General features: G+C 41.1%; 2 protein-coding genes across 5 annotated transcripts in view; one reads left to right on the top strand and one right to left on the bottom strand.

Annotated features, from left to right (window-relative positions):
• Nucleotides 1-21,151, top strand: part of galnt2 (UDP-N-acetyl-alpha-D-galactosamine:polypeptide N-acetylgalactosaminyltransferase 2) — a 136,932-nt gene that overhangs the window by 38,047 nt on the left and 77,734 nt on the right. The window lies entirely within an intron of this gene.
• The window catches only part of LOC108263407 (kelch-like protein 10), a 15,576-nt gene continuing 10,183 nt past the window's right edge, over nucleotides 15,759-21,151 (bottom strand). The window contains exons 3-7 of one of the 3 annotated variants that reach the window (XM_053679838.1): nucleotides 18,196-18,345; nucleotides 17,939-18,055; nucleotides 17,703-17,794; nucleotides 16,930-17,060; nucleotides 15,759-16,376 (exon numbers count right to left, since the gene is read on the bottom strand). In XM_053679838.1, the coding sequence (XP_053535813.1) occupies nucleotides 16,952-17,060; nucleotides 17,703-17,794; nucleotides 17,939-18,055; nucleotides 18,196-18,345 (468 nt within the window). In that variant the 3' untranslated portion in view covers nucleotides 15,759-16,376; nucleotides 16,930-16,951. The remainder of the gene's footprint in view (nucleotides 16,377-16,929; nucleotides 17,061-17,702; nucleotides 17,795-17,938; nucleotides 18,056-18,195; nucleotides 18,346-21,151) is intronic. The other 2 variants (XM_053679839.1, XM_053679840.1) reach the window with 2 other exon arrangements.

The following is a 21,151-nucleotide window of genomic DNA, read 5'->3' as shown; positions in this document are numbered from 1 at the left end:
CAGGGTACAGAATAATAACGTTAATACCGTGGGACATTGGAGACTTCCGTTTTTCTTAAGCTGTTGTAAAATGTAAATGCATTCTGTTAAGGTTAGGTGTCTTCTGCAGGTAGTACATGGGGTGTTCGTGTGGTTCATGGGGTGTTCGTGTGGTCCACGGGGAATTCAGGGCGTCCATGGGGTATTTGGGGGGGTTCCTAGGGGTTCATGGGGTATTCATTGGGTATTTAGGTGGTTCATGGGATATTCGAATGGTTCATGGGGTATTCTGGTGGTTCATGGGGAATTCAGGGGGTCCATGGAGTATTTGAGGTGGTTCCTGGGGTATTCATTGGGTATTTAGGTGGTTCGAGTGGAGATGTCCATGGGGTATTTTGGGTGGTTCATGGGATATATTCGGGGGAGGTGGGGGGTGGGTCCATGGGGTATTTGGGTGGTTCATGGGTTATTCGAGGAAGGGGGCTCCATGGGGTATTCGTGGGGGCTCCATTGGGTATTAGGGGGGGGTTCCTGGGGTATTTGGTAAAAGTGTAAATATATAATATACAATCCAATATACAATTTGGAAGTGCCAATCAGCCTACAACACATGTCTTTTGACTAGGGTAGGAAACCGGAGTACTCTGGGTATTCCGAAGTAACAGGGCAGATGCAAGACACCCCCGAAGCACGGGGTGGAGGCGGGAATCAAACCCCCAACCCTGGAGGTAATAACATGGTCACAAAGGGCCACATTACAACACATCACACTTTCATTAATTATTTTCCTGTAGCAGCACACCATGATGTTTATTCTCTTACTGAATCATGTTTCAATTTAAGCCTCACACCCATCCCCCAGAGAAAGTGTCATTATTGCTGATAACATGGCTGAGAGTCACAAATATGCAGCATGATAAAATTAACCCGAGAAACCAAAAGGCAAAATTGTTCATAATGACAGGAAGGAAAGTGAATAGCCTTGAATGGGTGCACAAGACCGTACTACAGCAGCCTGTTTGTTCGCCATATTGCCTTGCCTTATTTGTAGTACATACTCGGCAAATAACCATGCCGAGTAAATACCTCAAGCAACTCGATCTTAACTTAAACCTGAACGTTAACCATTTGCAAACATCCGTAAGCCTGTTCAACGGTCTTGGCTCCTCCTCGACCTTTAGAGCAGGCGTGATGTACTCATGGATCAATGTGACTCTGTGTTCCTCTCAGCTCTGTATTGTTTGACTTTGGCATAACGTTCTTTTCAGTCAGCAGCCCTGTAAACAAACCCATGACGCGACCGCCTGGCTCCTAGCACTGCGCCTTGATCCTCTCAACAAAGGCTTCTGCATTAATGGACAGACTTCGGAGGAGAAAGGAAACGGGAGCCAAAGCATCCCTATTGCACACGTACACGGGAAAGACAAAGTCCAAAGTACGAACCGGCCTTACACAGAGAGGGTTAGCCTTCTTCCAGATCTACTCACTCGCTGTTGTGTTTTCTATAACTGACGACTTAATTAGATCAGCAGGGAGCGAGGTACTGCTTGGCAAACAGAAGTGTGTGCTTTACTGGAAGTGCAGCACTCCCTCCCTCTCCCAAAAGGTGTGATTTTCTGAGTGGACAGCAGCTTGGATCCTTAAACACTGTGAATCATTTAGAACTGCCCAGAAACACAGCAGGCTGAAATCCACGGCACTCCCTTTCCTGCCTTTTCACAAGTATGGCTATTTCAAAAACTAACAAAAGGTGTGTTGTGTTTTTTAAGGTCACCAGATCTAATAAAACATTCCTTTGCATTCTGTTTCCCTCAAGTCGCTACTTTTACAGCCAGCGCTACTCAATAATGCCGGACTTTGGAGAATATCGTAACTGTTGGTTATTATTGAGTTTGTGGCAGCCTCATCGTTTCACCGCTTTCAAGAAAAAAAAAAGCTGGCAAAAAATACAATCCCCTCCAGAACCTGTTGGAATGATGATGCCAGTTGTTTGTTTGTTTTTTGTGCTGTACACTTAAGACCTTTTTAAGATCTACATCTCGATGTGTAAAACAACATAAAAAATAGAATTTTTTGTATCAGACCACCCAAAGTATAAGAACCGACAAGACTTGAAGTAAATTATAGTACATAACATATTTGGTTGCATATCCCTTGCTTGCAATAACTGCATCAAGCCTGCGACTCATTAACATCACTGAATTGTTGGTTTCTTCTTTTGTGATGCATTTCCCGGCTCGGGGGGGGTTCTCCCTTCAGTCTCCTCTTCAGTCTCCTCTTCAGGAGGTGAAATGCATGCTCGGTTGGGTTAAGGTCTGCTGATTGACTTGGCTGGTCAAAAACCTTCCAATTTCCCCCCTGATAAAGTCCTTAGTTGAGTTTGCAGTGCGTTTATTTTGGATCATTGTCTTGCTGCATAATAAAAGTTCCTGCCGATTTATTATTTTGGATGCATTTCTCTGTAAATTGGCAAAATGTTCCTGTAAACTTCTGAATTCATTCTGATGCTATCATCATGAGTTACATCATCAATGAAGATTAGTGAGCACGTTCCAGTAGCAGCCTTTCGAGCCTAAACCATGACACTACCTCCACCATGCTTGACTGAGGAGTTTCTGTGTTTTGGATCACGAGCCGATCCGTTCTTTCTCCACCCTTTATCCTTTCCATCACTCGATTCCAGAACTTTTGTGGCTTATCCGGGGCATTTCTAGAGTTTGATCACTTCTGGGGTACAGGCCCACAAGAACTTTACAAAAGTGCTTAAAAATTTGTAGGTGGATCCGGGGGCATGCCTCCCTGTGAGGACTTTTTTTTTTTTTTGCAAAATCTGCATCAAAGCATTCAATTCTGGTGACTTTGGGAATGTATTTATTTTTATCTTATGTTTTTTTATTTTTTTAATATATTTTTTTTACTTTGCTTAAACATATGTAACAAACGTATATAGTTTCGGAGGGGACTGCGCTAAAGACTGACCGTTAAATTGACAGTCACCTGAACTAGACCCGTATGAAGCAACGTAAATGTTTATGAACTCCGCATGATTGAGTTGTTCTCTTGACGTACCCATGTTGATACCATCGCTGCTGCGTCCCAGGCTTTGTCTCTGCAGCCTGGAACACGGGCTAACTATCAGGCAGCTCTCATCTATCGAACAGCCTACAGGACGCAAGCAGCCGCTGAGCATCTCTCAAATTGAAAGCAGTGATGGAACGACTTCACGTCAATGCTTTCACAGCACACACCTTAGCTTTAGGTTCTGGTTACCATAGTTACAAGGACCCCGAGGAAACGTGACTGACTGATTCAGCACAGAGGAGCATATTGAAATCTTTAAGCATTTCTTCATTTGAATGCTTAAGTGATATAGGCGTTTGTAGTAACGGTGAGGATTTAATAAATAGCGCCCTTGAAGTCCGAATCGGTTTCCTGTTCACATGTCATGTTGCCCGTGTTGAAATTACAAATGATTCTCCCTAGATTAAGGGTCTGGGTGCAGACGATGGAATGAAATTTGTCGTTAGTTTTGTGCCAAAAGTGTTGAACATAACTTTTCAAGAAAAGTATACTTTGGGAGAGAAAGAAAAACTCTCTGAAACTGAAAGCAGTGAACTCGGTGGCAAAAATGGAACAATCTTTTCAAATATACGGCGTTATTTGTTGAGTGTTTCTAATCATGGCTTATGAACCCGCTGCCAGAGTATACATTTATGCTTTCAAACGTTTTGTTTATGCTCTGCTGTTTACGTTTGCCATTCTGGCACAAACCTCACGTGTGGGTGGGGCTTAACGGCGATTTACTCCCACTAGCTAGTGAGATTCGGGTCTACAGTTTGAATGGCCAGCCGCGGAGGAGGAGCATGATGACAATAATGACGATGACGGTGCTCCGTGCTGCTCCTGACCCTAACCCTGCACATCCACTCACACACACACACACACACACACACACACACACACACACACACACACAAACCATACAAACCTAATCGTACACCCTTCTCCTGGTATCGGTGGTATCTGTTAGTAAGTCCTGTCACAGAAATAAACTCTAAAATCACTGTGACCGTTTCCGACAACACCGGGGGTCTGGGGCTTAGACCCTTAAGCAATCACTAGTGACCAAACACTGATGTTAACAAAGACTCAATACGATCCCTGTGATGACCAACCTGACTTGTATCCTAAACCTGACTGGGTGCCAGATCCACCAAGCCATATCGACGATGATCCGTTGACATCCATCTCACGACTCTTGTAAATGAATTATTCGTTAAGAAAATCACCATTTGTTTTGATTCTTTGTATGCTTGCTTTAAACCAAGGGCACTTTTACTGAAAAAAAAAAAACCAGCCTTAGCATTCCTCTAAAATGACTCTTTTGTGACAAATTCAGTTGAACCGTAAAAGGATTATGAAGTTCTGATGTCTGGATGCCGCACTCTGTTGTAATTTCTCTATCCTTCAGAGTGTTTAATTATCTTTTAGAACAGACGTTCTCAACCTTTTGTAACTAAAGCCCCAAACCAATATTGAAGGAGCCAGGTATAATGATTATCTATCTATCTATCTATCTATCTATCTATCTATCTATCTATAAGCTCTACCACCTGTCGTTTAACCTTTCAGCAGCAGAAAATTGGTTGTGTTGTGTAGTCATGAAAGCTCTCTTTACCAGTTCCAAGCTGTGGAATGCAGGACTTGAACAAGAGGGCAAAGGATTACTAACCCCCCCCCCAACTCAATCCCAAACCATGCTTTCACAAACCACTGTTCATACTTGAAGCGTGGGATTTTCACTCGCAATCTCAGCTCATTAGGCAGGGCGCTACTGTTGGGGCTCTGAGCACGAGCCTTAACCACGAATTACTCAACTGTGCACCAGTATTGGATTCTTGTAAACTGTATTTGCGTAATGATTAAACGTGAACGAAGCCTGGAAAGAGTGTGTTCCTGAGACGTCAGTGTGTAACTATATATCGATGGGCGGAAATAAGCTCAAGTGTACGGTGTGTTGCTCTCCAACAATGTAAAGAACAGTGGAAATGTTGAGTAAGCACTTGGAGCACACACTGACCAGAAAAGCAGTAAAACACATGTAGTTCAAAGGATTGAGAAACACGGATCACAAGACTACAGCTTTAGTCTGACTACGATTATATCTGCACCACTTATCTACTGTTCTAACATTTGAATCGTTGTACTGTCGCATGGTTTTCATGTAGAAGTTAAATCACGAGATTAAATGCATATATGGTAGATGTTATTCTTTGATGTATTTCAACATCTCCCACTTTTTGTACCCTTGTGTCCACTCCCAAACATAATTTTTAATCTCCGTCCAATTATCATTAATGAAATTGTTTTTTTTTTTGTTGTTTTTTTTGTAACATCTTGTTGGAAAGTGCGGACACCAGATCCATGCTTTAATTGGGGGAAGGGGACAGGGTTTATTAAAGAGTTCACAACATCTGTGCAAGTGTCATTTGGCTCATCTACCATTTTTATTATTTGAAAAGTATACGCTCTTTGTCGTATTTTGGAGTTGCCGCAACCCTAGTCGGGGTGCCAGCCCATTGCAAGGCACGATCGCACACAAATTCACACACCCATTCACATACGACAGTCAGTTTGGAAATGCTAGTCAGCCTGCAACGTATGACTTTGGACTGGGGGAGGAAACCGGAGTTCCTGAAGCATGGGGAGAGCATGCAAACTCAGGGAGGAGTTGGGATTCGAACCCCTAATCTCAGAGGTGTAAGGCATACGTGCAAAAGATGTACCCTTAATGGTACATTATCATTATGCAACATACACTTATAAACATTAAGATGTACCTTTTAATTGTACGTTAAGAGTGGAAAAGTTCTTTTCAGTTATTTGATATCAAAATTATAAGCAAACATCCTTTATTTATATATATATATATATATATATATATATATATATATATATATATATATATATATATATATATATATATAGGAAACCCTAGAGGTCTGAAGGATGTTGAGCAGCACCTTACCTAGTAGCTGTTGCAAATCTCACTAAAAGACTGACTTCAGGAAAAATAGCATGTCTTTATTTTGTTACATGAACTCTAACTTGAAGATGGATTCCTGCGATTCTTCTTCAATCGTTTTTCTCCTGCACGACGCACAGGAAATCTTGCCTCCTCTGCTGCGGCTGGGTTTTGCATTATCAGATGTTAATAGCGTGATAATGGAGCTTTGCCAGGTGTTGATGCATCAGGAACAGATTCATTCTGACAGCAGCGGCTTGACGACTCCTGCAGTGGCAGCTTGTTAAAATACGCCTGTTTAAACAAACGAACGCGTAGACCGTATCTGAACGAATTAAAAAAAAAAAAAGTCGGACATCTCTGAACGGTTCTGAGAAAGGACATGCAAATGCAGCAGGGTTCTTTTGGAGAGCTGTAATGAGCTGTGTTCAGTGCCATTTGTTGCCCTCTGGCAGCACATCTGTTAAGGCTGTTCTGTACTTTTCTGCATGTAAATGAACAGAATCAGTGGGATGGTGTAACCTAATGCTCAGTCTTTTATCTTTTACAACTTTTAATTGCATGCAGATTATCTGAAACTTTTCCCCCTTGTATAAAAACAGAGGACAGCAGCATTCCTCAGAGTGTATGTGTAATTCACGTTTTGGGTGCATGCACCACGATATGCACACATTTTAGTAGAAGATTCAGTAGCAGTAGTAATGATTTGTTGTGGATTCATTTCACTTTGGTGATTTTGACCTAAATCAAACTGTAAAACGCCAGCATGATCCGGTGATCAGGGCCGATTATATCCTGTCAATCAAAAGAGGGCGGGAAAACACCTCGATTATGTGTTGTGGGTAAAGATGGTGTCTCTTGCGTGGAATGACGACAAAACTGCAGGTTGTAATCTCTGTAATCTCTGCAATGCTAAAAATTTTATACCGGACGCCGTAGCAGTGAAGTGGGAGTTTCGGCGTCGAGTCTTTTTTCTTCTTCCCCCTCTCGAGCTGAATTAAAGCGCCAGGCCAGTACACGCTTGACAGATTTAAATGATGAGGAGTTGACAAAAAAATATATATATTGCACAGAAAAATATATTTGTAGAGTAGAATATTTCATATACAGTTAAAGTTAATATATATATATATATATATATATATATATATATATATATATATAAAAAAGTTGATATTCTATATTACCAGTTTGATGTCAGTGATGAAGTAGAAATGCTTTTGTTTGTAGAGAGTGAATGTGAGACTAACAGGAGGCTTTTTAGAATTCAGTCAATGTTAATATGAATTAATAACATTCAGTAAGTGAAGAAATCTTACTTTAATCTTCAGAATTGAGTTCATGTGTTAATGTTAATTAGAGTCATGTGTTTTCTGTTTATGAGACCAGTTACTGTGGAATAACTTGTTGAAATGGAGAGAATAAAGTTGTTATTTGCATTTCCTTCAGAATTGTGGAATTAATTTAAAAGAAGGCATAAAAGGCAGAACTATCGGTATCGGATGATATCACTCTGAATAATCGGTTATCGGTATCGGCTGAGAAATTTAGTACTGGTGTATCTCTAGTGACATACATCATACAGGCAGCACCAAGGAATTGGCGATGAACAGGACGCTGGTTGTCAGCAGGTAAGATGCTCTTCATTACCCGTCTTAGGCCTGTGTTCATCCCTCATGCCATTCATCAGCACAACAGCATTCTCACGATTGGCCCATTAGTTTGAGCTCGGTTTGTGTGGCCAGGTGTTTGAACTGTCTACTGTTTAATTGAAAGTCCTGAGCATGTTGTTTACAAGAAGCTTAATAAGTTCAGAAAGGTTAATGTCCTGCCTGGTTTGGAGGACTTTTGTGGTTTTTGCTTGGATACACAGACACTTGTGCTCATCTGGGGTGAATACTCCTGTAGATGGTCAGTAACTCGTGAAGGGCTTTAATCCAGCGCTTTGGTATTTTTCTTTTAAAACTAACATTATTTGAAATGGAGTATTGCATGTACGGGTTTGTTCTTGTAATCGTCACACTTTGCATACTACACATACAGTCATGTTAAAAAATAAGTACATCCCATGGAAATTGTTGGATTTTTTGACTTATTTGGACAAGTAAACATTTGATCCACTTTGATACAGTGCCTATTAATAAAGTTGATGCACTCTATTAAATAACACACAAAATTGACATTTAGTAGTAATTCACAATTTAAATTAACAAAAAACCAGATCAGTCGTCTGGAAAAAGTAAGTACACCCCTACATTTATCACACCTTCAAATCCATATAATTAGAATAGATTGTTCAAGATTCTGCTTAGGGAGTGCAGGTGGAACCTGTCTTATTTATACCCCTATCATATCTAGTGTCTGGTGTTCCCTTTTTTATTGAGGTGTGTTGTGTCATCATGCCAAGATCCAGAGTTCTGTAAAGCCTTCAGGAAAAAAAGGTTGTGGATGCCTATGAGTCTGGCAAGGGATTTAAAAAAGCGTTTTAATCTCCAAATTATTTGAAATACATCATTCCACTGTAAGGAAAATAATGTGTGGCACAGATTTCAAACGACTGCCAATTTGTCCACGTCCCAGCAAATTCAGCCCAAGAGCTGACCATCTGATGCAAAAAGAAGTCTCCAAGAACCCCAAAATTTCATCAAAGGATTGGCTAGTAAGTCTTGCAACTGTTGGTGTCAGAGTTCACGCTTCTACAATCAGAAAGAGATTGCACAAATTTGACCTGCATGGGAGGCATGACAGGAAAAATCCTTTGCAAGACTACAGTTTGCCAATCAGCATATAGGCAAAGACCAGGCCTTTTGGAATAATGTGCTCTGGACAGATGAATCAAAGATAAAGTTGTTTGGCCGCAGTAACAGCAGACATGTTTGGTGCAGACGAAAGACAGCTTTTCAGGAGAAGCACCTCATACCAACTGTGAAGCACGGTGGTGGAAATGTTACAGTTTAGGGTTGCTTCACTGCCTCAGGGACTGGACAGCTTGCATTCATTTATTCAACTATAAATTCTACATCATATCAAAGAGTGCTTGAAGATAATATGAGGCCATCTGTCCCAAAGTTAAAGTTGAACCATACGTGGACCATTCACCAGGATAATGATCCTAATACACTAGCAAATGCACCAAGGAATGACTCAAAAAAGAAGAAATGGAGGGTTATGGAATGGCCGAGTCAAAACCCGGGTTTGAATCCCACTGAAATGTTGTGGGGGATTTGAAACGGGCAGTGCATGCAAGAAAACCCTCAAACATCTTGCACCTGAAAGAATATTGCATGAAAGAGTGGTCAAAAATTCCAGCAAGTCTAGAGGACAGTTACGCAAAAAGTTATTTCTGCTAAAGGGGGCAATACTAGCTTCTGAGGCCAAGTGTGTACTTACTTTTTCCACAGAAGAATATATAAACTTTATTAATAGGCACTGTTTCAAAGGTGATCAAATGTTTGCTTGTCCAAAAATATTAAAAAAAAAAAAAAAAATACCCAACACTTTCAATGGGGTGTACTTATATTTTCACATGACTCTGCCTAATTCTGAGATTTTTTTTTTGTAATATGCAAGAATTTATGTAAATTATTGGCAAGAACCATTCAATTTTGTTTCTTTGCCAGATGTTGCTTCATAACACAAGAAAAACATACACGTTTGTGACAGATTAAACTAAAAACCAACGCAATATATCTTGGTAAGGTTTTCAGGATGAGCCACCTTAACATCCATATGATATTCCCTCAGTTGGTGTATTGGTATTGGGAATGGAGATTGCATCACAGTCCACATATAATACCCCACTCTGTGGAGGGCCTGTTCTCTTGCTAACAATCTGATCACATCATGCATGAGTATGTCACCTGAAGAACAGTTGCTCCTTACATATCACACTAATGCACAAGCATCACGGTCATTATGCATGTTCTTTCAACCACAAAGTCCACAATGTCTTATATGTCCCATAGATCTAGATCCCATCAGGCCCCAATAACAAACCGTCTTTCAAAGTCATTCAGATCTTTTCCTCTTGCCTTGACCCAAACTTCCTCCCAATCCACCACTGAGGTTAACTGGTAACTTTACTTTCTTGATTAATATTAGGTAGTGCTTGCATACACAAGTTGATGAATACATTCACCAGTCCTCAATGTTTGGATGTTGACTAGTCGGTGTGGCAGAACAGACTAAATGTAACTCATTAACCTGAAAATAATTCATATTTTGACTACACTGGGAAAAGCGTTGTTTGTTTTAATCCCACTCCTGTCTGCTCCCAAAAGAATTCCTCCCACGGATACTTTTGTTGTCTTTTTAAGACTAAACACAATCCTTGCAGTGTGCCATACTGAATTCCATCTTGTCCAGCACTGTGTGAAAGAAAAAAGCGCATTCAGAGTCAAATCAGCATCACAATGCCTGCTCAAAGAGGCCAATCCAGATTGGTTTTCGGGCTCTACTGAGGCTGGATTGGAACATGATGGTCCAATTCATTACCATGTTATTATCAGGCTGGAAAAACCTCCCAGTTGCTTCTGTAGACAACATCCTCCATTCAAGAAAGGCCACGTATTGAGCTAAACTCGGCAAAAAAAGAAACACCCTCTCACATTCAACCGCTTTTATTTCCAGCACATTTCTTAACATGTGTAAATATTTGTATTAACATAAAAAGGTTGAACCACTGAGACATAAACTGAACAAGTTTCAAAGACAAACAGAAATGGAATAATGAGTCCCTGAATGGGGGGGGGTCAATATTAAAAGTAACAGTCAGTATCTGGTGGTCACGAGCTGGTTTAAGTACTACAGTACATCTCATCCTCATGGACTTCACCAGATTTGTCAGTTCTTGCTGTGAGATGTTACTCCACTCTTCCACCAAGGCACTTACAGGTTCTCGATCACATCGGGGGGGGGGGGTTACATGGAATTTTCCACTGCAAGGACGATCAGCTGTCCTTCCTGTCTCCCTGTAGCACGGTCTTTAGGCGTCTTACATTACAGACATAGCAGTTTAGTGCTCTGGACACATCTGCAGTCCTCATGCCTCCCTGCAGCAGGCCTATGGCATGTTCACGCAGGTGAGCAGGAACCCTAGGTATCTTTCTTCTGGTGTTTTTCAGAGTCGGTAGAAAGGTCTCTTTAGTGTCCTAACTTATTGTAACTGTGATGGTAATCGTCTACTGCCTGTATACTGTAAGAGTCTTAAGGACTCTTCCACAGGTGTATGTGTAATCATTGTTTATGGTTCATCGAACAAGCATGAAAAACCTCGTTTTAAACCCTTTCCAATAAATATCTGTAAAGCTTATTTGGATTTTACAAAATTATTTTTAAATTATAGTAGTCTTCTTTTTTTGCTAAGTATATAAAAAGGGCTCTTTTGATGGACAAGAGCTTCCATGCTGCGCAGTCTTGGTTACAGAATCCATAATGAAAGTTGAGCCACCAGGTCATCCACACAAGTGCATTTTAAGAGGCATCTTTAAATAGTGTAATATATCCAAGAGGGGTTATATTTATTATAACTGCACTGGAATATTTCACTGTGTGTATCACTATGCTTATCTTTACCCTTCCAGTTCTAGCAACAGTCCCACTGAAAGCAGTACTACAGTAGGTTTAGCGTCATTGTCTTGGGACGTGGTAAACGATCTATTTTTCATGAATATAACTTCTTACTAAAAATATGAAAAGTTTCATCAGATGAAGATGAAAAGGAAGAAGGGAAGCCAGTCGCACCAGCTGCACCTTTTACCAGGCCTGTAGCGAGCTGACGGGCTGTCTGTGAGTGTGGCTTCTTCTTCAGCATCTATTTCCTTTCACAGAGCAAAACTAAACAAATTATTTGACCGTATTGTGTCCAAAATGTCAGTTACTCAATATCTTGTTTATAAAACGGCTGTATAAAAGCAATCTCGCATTCGCAGTCATGCTGTTATGATATCGGCGTGGACAGTATGCAGTAACTGCACTCTTGCTCATGCGATAATGCTTAATGAAAATAAATAAACGTGCAAAGACAATTTAGTGTAGTCGGGGGGGGGGGGGGAAAGCATTGAATTCTGGAAATGTAATTTGTAGCCTGTATTTAGCTGTTAATAAAATTGAAGTTCTTTACAGCTATTTATCATTAATATATAATCCGTTTTTGCTTTAATTATGGCAAAGACCAACTAGTCAACCACTTCTCTGAATTACTGGCCGACTAGTGAAAATGAATATTCATGCAAGCTCTGTTAGAAGACATTGTTCTGTGAGAAGGGATCGTTCTACTTGAAGAATCCTGAATTGTGTTCACAGCAGCAGTGGCGAGTCCTGGTGTCTGACAGTTGAGGTTCCTATGCTATTCTTGGCTTTCGGCTTTTCTCTTCACATAGATTGTGCTGAGGTGTGTGTGTGTGTGTGTGAGAAGCACCACACAGAGATGTGAGCTCGGAAGCACTGGAAGACTCACCAAGCTCATTTTGTCAGACTGGTGAATGGTTCTCCAGAATTATGTGCTTGAGGTATTTTTTCTTCTTTTTTCTTTTTCTTTCTTTTTTTTAAGGGTTTCTTCCCTTACTAGAGAGGCGATATTTAATATGTATTATATGAGTATGACTGTGTGTCGTGATGAGGAAACCAGAAAGGGTTAGCCAGTTGCAATGAGGTAAGGAAAAACTGTGAGACGTGCTCTCGCTAGTTTGTAGGTTCGGACACATCATGTCCTCATGTCTTACACTCTGAAACCATTTCCATCCAACCAGACAGCAGCTAGATTTAGGGCTGATTTTATATTTCTGGATCTCCAGACTAGACGAATGCGCACAGGCGTCTGTCTCCCTAAGGCACCCATTCACATTACGTGCAGGTATGCTGGCAGTGGTGCATTACCAAACCAGAATGCGCCAAAAATAGGAAGAATGTTTAGCATTTTGCTGTAGGTGTGAGAATTTTAAGAAGCAGCAGAGCAAGTCCTAAAGCAATATTTTATTGTTTGCAGTGTATTTGAGGATAATTTGTGACAATGTTGCACTGAAATGTGTCTCTCATTGGCTTGTGTTTTTTTTTTTTTTTTAAATGCCTGAGGCTTTCTCAGTCCCTCTCCATGAATTCATTGTCACCCCTGGGTTCTAATGGTTTAATGATGGGTAGTTTAAGTGTCAGTGTTCACTTGATGCACAGCACTGCAGATTCATACCAACTATAGTTGAGATTTTCAAGGTGTACAAGTCTGCAAGCCTCTGAGAATTTTCACTTCCCCCATAAATCAGCCCTAAGTGCTATACGCTTCTACTATTCCCTACAATCCAACTGGGTTCATTAAGAAGAGGCAGGTCTGTACCAACACCAGAGGGTTCTACAGCAAGTCAGATTCTATTCTAGAAGATGAAACCGCCTTCAGCAACGTGGAACGCCAGTGTTATTTCTGTACTTTACAGAGATTTTGGATTTGTGTGAAGGGATCGTGGCTTGGTTTTCTCCTTCGTGCATCTGCATTAATTATGAGATCCTTTGACTATCATAACCTGTTGACTTGCAACATGTGAGTTATGGTCCTGGGAAAATTTGACGATCTTTCAAGATGACTTTATTCAGTTTTCATTGTTGATCTAGGCTTCCATTATCCTTTCTACCAAGAATCAATTTCATAAAGATGAACACTCTTCCAAAAATAATATCATAATATATATAAATTTTATTAAACTGAGGACTAAATCACTGGCTGGTGCGGCTTTGCCAGTTTTCTTCAAGTGTTGCAAAACCGTCTTCTTCTCCATTATGCCTATAAATGGAAGCCTTCTTCTGTTCCTTTGTAGTACAAACTTCCTGTAAAATCTGGAGACAATTTAGAAACACTTTGGCTTACAGACTCTTTCCTCCTCTGCCCCACTGGCAATTAATCATCCCGTTCTCAATCACTGGTAGATTTTCTTTTTGTCGTCTGGTTCAAATAGGGTATCTGAACCATTTAAGTATTTATGATGGCTTCTTCATATCCATTAAACATCTAGCAAAATGCTTTTCATTATCCAAGAGCCATTTCTTCAGGTATTTACAAGTCTGCAGATCTTCGAGTCCAAACAGCTCGACACGGTCCTGAACGCTAAATAGGGATGGACAAGTCCGTGGCCTGGGCGTTTAGGACAGCCACGGTTTAATGTTAGTGTTTTTATTCATAGTTGCCCACCAACAGATTTACTTCTTATTGACTTTTCATTTGGTATGCAGGTTTATGTGTAAGAGATCCTGTATACGTTTAAACGTAATGACCTTTATGGTGGTGTGATGTATCTCAGTGCTGTAACTCCATGCCACTGCCTCCTGCATTACAAACATGAGGAACGAGCTAGCGTATAGTAATACTTCTTAGTCCGTGGATTAATGTGTGCGTGCTGATGATAAACAATTTTTTTTTGCAGAATCAGGAACGCGCAGATATGTGAAAACATGTACAGGACCGAGCAAAATAAAAAAAAAAAAGGTGTCATATAACCCTCACCTCGCAGTTAAACATGCACTATATGGCCAAAGGTTTGTGGACACCTGAACTTCACACCCACATGTGGTTTGTCCCTAAACTGTTACCTCAGAGTTGGAAGCACACAATTGTTTAGGATGTCTTTGTATGCTGTAGCATTTTCAGTTTCACTTCATTGGAAGTAAGAGGACCAAACCTGCTCCAGCCTGACCGTGCACCTGTACACAAAGCGAGCTTCATGAAGACTTGGTTTGCCAAGGTTGGAATAGAAGAACTTGAGTAGCCTGAACAGAGCCCTGAGAGAGGACTACATCTGAAATGAGATGTGCAAAAAGCACATATGGGTGTGATTGTCAGGTCATGTAGTGCATCACCAAAAATAAAGACACTATTCTCTATTAATGCACTTTTAACTGGCTTGTTATGCACTTAACTGGCTTGAAATACATTATCTACCACTTTTTAGATTTTTAGGCAGTTAGGTTTCCAGGTAACCGAAGCATTGGGATAGGTAGCACACTGGAGTTTTTACTTGCCTGGTAGGCTAGAAAGTTCATTTGTATTTTGTCTACCCCTGGCTGAATTCACTCTTTAAAAACTACCTCTTTTATCCACTACTCAAGTCCAGTTTGAGAAAGACCTTGCAGTGTAATTTACAGAAGACTGGATGGTCATTTTATACCACGTTAATTCATCTTCATCTTGGGAAAAAAAGAAAAAGCTTGGGATAATTCAGAATAAACTGCCCCAATGCTGTATATTGGACCAAGGTTACACACTAAAGTGTTTGCAGAAAAAGGCCCACCTTGTCGCAGTGCTGTCAGTGCTCTGATCTAGTGTGTCTCTGGCTAATCTTGGAGAGCTGCTAATTAGTAGTGTTTCAGGTTTGTTGAATCTTCTCCTTAGGAACACCTGTACGTCTGATCATTCATGCAATTATCTAATCAGCCAATCAAGTAGCAGCAGTGCCGTACATAAAATCATGTAGATGCAGATCTACAGCTTCAGTTTCAGGAGACAATAATGTGATCTCAGTGACTTTGACCATGGCCTGATTTGTTGGTGCCAGATTGGCTGGTTGGAGTATTTCAGAAACTCCTTTAATGTTCATGCACAACAGTTTTTTTTAGGCTTGGGGTGAACAGGAAGGATATGGTAACTCAAATAACCAGTCTTATGGTAAGCTGAAAAGCATCTCAAGATGCACAACATGTCACATGTTAAGGTGAATAGGAAACAACAGCAGAAGATCATGTTTCGTTCTCTTCCTGTCAGCCAATAACTATAATCTAAATTCAATTCAATTTTATTTGTATAACGCTTTTTACAATAGACATTGTCTCAGAGCAGCTTTACAGAAATATATACCGTGTTTATACAGACTTTAAATGTGCAAATTTATCCCAATTGAGCAAGCCGGTGGCGACGGTGGCAAGGAAAAACTCCCTAAGAGGAAGAAACCTTGAGAGGAACCTGACTCAGAAGGGAACCCATCCTCATTTGGGTAACAACAGTTAGTGTGAAAAGTTCATTATGGTTTTATATGAAGTCTGTGTGTCCTTGGAAGCAGCCGTAGTCCCAGCAATCTGGAATTGGAGTAGATGAGAGTTACATCCAGACGTAGGACATCCGAAACGGATCAGGCAGGTCCGGAGAGTAGAAAGGATCAGGATCTGTAGTCTCTCCATAAAATCATGTTTGGCTCAACAGAAGGAGAGAGGGAGAGAAGAGCTTAGGACTGTACTTAGCGTAACACAAAGTCTAGTCAGGGTAGGCTTGAGTAAACAAATACATTTTAAGCCTAGACTAAAGCTACAGTGGACGTAGGTTCCCCGAAACTGGACTTCAACTTTCAGCTATCTGGATTCAGAAAGCCTGTGTACACCGTACCTGACCGCTTATCAGGTGCTTTATTAAATATATCAGAAGTAAAACACAAAAGTGGTTAAGCAGCAGTTTGCATTTATGCAACACATCAATTATTGCCAGCTCAGAAACCTTCACCAGGCTGTGGCTAATAGCTGTTTCAGGGAAGGTAGGTGTATGTGTGTTATGTAATGTATGTATGGTATGTATGCATGTATGGTATCGATTAGTTGGCCGATTAATTTTTTCGATTAATCGTATGGGGCGGGGCAAAGTTTCAGCACCCTTTGTTTTGTTTGTTTAAAATAAAATCCACAAACTGAGTGTTACAAATATAAACTTCCGACTAAAACTTTACACAACTGTTTGTCCAAAACAGAAAAGAACCCAATACGCGCACACACACACACACACACACACACACACACACCCCCCAGAATATGCATTATTAATTTACGACTGTAGTTTAATTCGGTGCTTTTTGTGCATCGATAAAAATAATGCAGAAATACTATAAAATTAATTTATATATATATATCTATCATTATAATAAACAATAGAAGTTACACTCCAAGCGTGCAAATACAGCATGTACCTCATATAAAAAAGCTCCACGTCTAGAGAAAGTCATCGTACGCGACGATGTAGTCGGTGATGTTGGGAAGCCCGGAAATCACGCAGCAGCTCAGCGCACTGCGGAAGACATTCATGTCCTGGACGTCAAACCTGCAGGAAATCACGTTTATTTTGTCACGTTTATGACATACTTTATGCGTTACATCACCACCATAACACATTTAGACTAGGGTCCTGGCTTACTACACAAAATAATTACATGAATAATACAATTGAACCACAACGCTGCTGAGTTCTGGATCATGGTTGGGTCAGAAGGAGTTGATTAGTTCTCTATAACAGCAGCTCTGACAGTAGCGCGCTCGTTCTAGTATGTTATCGTTTCTATAGTAAAGGCTTGTTTATACACGCCACATAAACATTAAAAAGAAAGTCCGTTAACATTTATTTAAGGAGTCTCCAGTGTCGGTGCTTTGTAACAGTCAGGACAGAGGAGTTTATGCCTTGCGGTTTCATTAATAAGTTTAAATTTAAGAATAAATGTTTCAAGATGTGCTGTTTATAGTAAAATAGGGTGGACATAGTAAAACTGGGTGGACACCACCTTGTCTTCGATTTTTTAAAAAAATGTATTATTTTATTTATTTTTCTTTTAAATAACATCATGTCATGTTTTCTACTTCACTTAATACCATGAGTTTAGGATTTCAAGGAAACTTTGATATCCTGGTTTCGATATTATATCTTAACTCCAGAATGGCAGATTTCTGGACCTGACACTATGTCTCGTACCAGTCTTTGCTCTCTTCGTCGTAGTATTCGCAGTTGGATGTGGTGCCGTCAGTGCTGTAGCCGCCAACCACGTACAAGCGGCCATCCATCACCTGGAAGACGAAGAAGGCATGGTGAAGAGGTACACAACTAATATCATTACTTCATTCCAGTGCTTGGAGTTAGGAAGTCTGATGAGTCCGGCCTCGGCAAAAGAAACAATTAATTAGTTAGCCATGTGTTGTTTGGTGCGTTACCTCGACGCCAAAGTTGCTTCGTGGGTTAAACATGGAGGCAAGCATTCTCCAGGAGTTGGTACGAGGGTTGTAGGCTTCGAGGCACTGCAGACGTTGGGCTCCATCAAAACCCCCCATCTGTAAAACCATACATCTTATCTCAATCGATGTATGTTAATAAAAGAACGCAAACTGTGCTAATAGAAACACGCCTCCTTCCCATCCGTTACAGAGCGATTACAGAAACTTCACTGACTCGCAGGGCTGTAAGTTCTTACCGCAGACACTTGGTTGTTAAGAGCGATGACGCCCACGCCACTTCTTCGGACGTGCATCCGTTCGATTCGTGTCCACTGATTGTAACGAGGGTCGAAACACTCGGCCGTGAAAAGGCACTCGTCTCCGTTGAATCCTCCACAGATGTAGATCTAACGGAACCCAAAAACAAGAAGGTTCTGGGTGTTTTCAGTTCAAGCTTTCAGGTTCCCTCAGGGACTGTAACATTTTAAATAATGTTTATTTATTTATTTAATTGGTGCAGTTGTTTTTGGAGCAGCTCTAAGAACTCGACTAGTCTAGAAGAGACTAAGGACTAGGGATACCAAAAATCTAGTAGTCTGAAATGAGGTCTCTGGTTTCGGTGTATAGTTTGGGGATCTCTGTATACATTAAGTAATTTCTGCTTGGTAGCTGGTATCTGGGGTTGAACTGCTGAAACATTTGCTGGAATCCATGCTTTTCTACAGTGTAGACAGGAACTTGATCCATGCATATGAATTCAGCAACTGCCCTATCCAGTTATTCCTTGCTTTGTTTGAGTTTTTGTCATATTTTCTGTGCCTTTGAAGAGCTTCTGTTAAGGTTGGCTGTGTTAATGTTTGCTGACTTTGCTTCTGACTCTCCTGGTGGACATCCTCCTCTGGCGGGAGGGAGTGAGAGAGAGTGAGAGAGAGTGAGAGAGAGATTTTAGTTATCAAACACTGTCTGACAATGACTAAAACAGTGGAGTCTACAGGTGCTAAGGTGCACTCCTAAACACACACCTTATACACTGAATGCAAGCATTAGTTTAATTTCACAGACATGGTCTCAGGCCGAAAAGATTTATTAAAACCATTAAGATAATTATTTAATCTAATGACATTAGGCTACATGTTGCTGACAGGACACGGGCTGAATGGCGATGCATGGTGGCCCATTAGGAGGTAGTTTATAACATTACAATGCGTTAGCATCGTTAACAAATAACTGGCTTTGCAAACATTACAAGGAGCATAACGTTAGCTGGTTTCATGGCTACAATGCCAGCTGCCTCAAACAACCATAATATAGGGCCCATCTTTCAGGATAAGGATTAGAAGTTTTACAGTTTGTTTGACGTTAATATGACTTGAAACTCACTCACCTTGAATTCTTTGAAGAGATCGGGGTGCCTGTCTTTCCGGTGCTTCGCCAAATTCAAGGTATTTCCTCCCTTTTGTTTGAAGTGTACGATGGCATCGTTTGCACACTGGCTTAAGAGCATCAACTGTATGTCCGTCTTCATCCGCCTCGAATGCGAAGTACTTCCATATTCGACTCTTGCCTCTTTTCCTCTCAATGAGTCGGGGAGGAGCTAAACTTGTGGCCATTGCCATCTTTTGTAGTTTTTCCCGTGTGTGTAGTTGTTGTTCTTCTTTACCACTTGTGGACCGACTAAAACACTTGCGCGTATTTGCATCCCCCATCAGGTCCGGAAGAATCGCAAACTCTGTACTTTCGTTACAATCGTTACCAACGCTACTGCAGAAAAACAAGTATAGTCACGTTTTAAGAATGTCGGTACCAACTCGGTACCGAAGTATCGGTTCTACTGACATCCCTACTAAGTACTGACTTGTACCTTGTGTTGTACCTACTGATACTTTCATGTCCACCATGAAGCTAACTGCAGGTCATGTTTATCTATAGCACTATGCATTAACCGGCCTTCAGGTGAACACTAATTGGTTGGCGGAGATGTGTGTCTGGAAAAGTATAACTCGGTGGGAAAAATCATTGAAAGTGTGTGCATTTCACTCTTACCTTGCCCAGTAAGGTCGTTGCGCTGGCGTCACTTCGTACCTCGTGCATGGATGGGATGAGGCTCCACTGGTTGGTGCTTGGCTGATAACGTTCAGCCGTGTTAAGCCGCTCTCTGCCATTGAAGCCTCCCATCGCGTAGATGTATCCATCCAGTATGGCCACGCTCACATAGCAGCGGCGAGAGGTCATGGACGACACCTCGTTCCAGGTTCTGTCAAGGGGATTGAACTTGCACACCGAGTTGAAGCACTCTGTGCCGTCGAAGCCACCGATGACGTACACAAAACCGTCCAGGAACACTGTGCCGTGATAGGCTCGAACGCTTTCTTCTCTGCTGGAGATGCACTTCCAGCTGTCCATCCTCGAGTTGTAGGTTTCTACAATGTTTGTAGCAGACCTGCGGCTGAAGCCGCCGACGGCGAACAGGATGGAATATGGGAGCCGTGGGCGGGCAAGCGGATCCGGGTATCCGGTGTTGTGAACAAACTCGTTAATGTAGAACATGGCCTTCAAGGTGCGGAGGATGATGGGCTGACACTCCCAGGAGCTGCTGACCAGCGGGTGTGTCTTGATATTCTCTAGAAAGTATTCCAGATCTATCAGAGCCAGCCGCACCTGATCACACAGCACAGAAAGTGGAATAGAGCAAAAATGTGGGCTGTTGTAGGATGATATGATTTTCCCTCAATTTTCTCTGTTTTAGATCAAAGGTTGGTCTTTGGTCACAACGGCACTAAATTGCTCACATTATGCGTTCTAATCTCGACTCATGACCAAAGAATCTTTTTTTACGATGTGCGAAAACCCGGCTTAACCAAACTCGGACCTATCACAGAGTAATTAGAGGAACGGTCAGGCTTCAAGTGAGTATACTGGAACTAGGGATGTCAGAAGAACCGATACTTCGGTACCAATTTCGGTACCAACCTTAGGGATGTCATGATACCAAAAATCTAGTAGTTGCTACTGATACCACCGAAAGTACACGATACTCGATACTAGGGCTGCAACTGACGATTATTTTCATAATCGATTAGTTGGACGACTAATTTTCTTCTTCTTCGATTAATTGGATGGGGTGGGGCAAGCCTTCAGTACCTTTTTTGTTTGTTTGTTTACAATAAAATCCAGAAACTGATTGTTACAAATATAAACTTTAGACTAAAACTT

The sequence above is a fragment of the Ictalurus punctatus genome, chromosome 3, assembly GCF_001660625.3.
Source record: "Ictalurus punctatus breed USDA103 chromosome 3, Coco_2.0, whole genome shotgun sequence".
In the NCBI taxonomy this organism is placed as follows: domain Eukaryota; kingdom Metazoa; phylum Chordata; class Actinopteri; order Siluriformes; family Ictaluridae; genus Ictalurus; species Ictalurus punctatus.
This window is presented reverse-complemented; position numbering and strand designations above follow the sequence as displayed.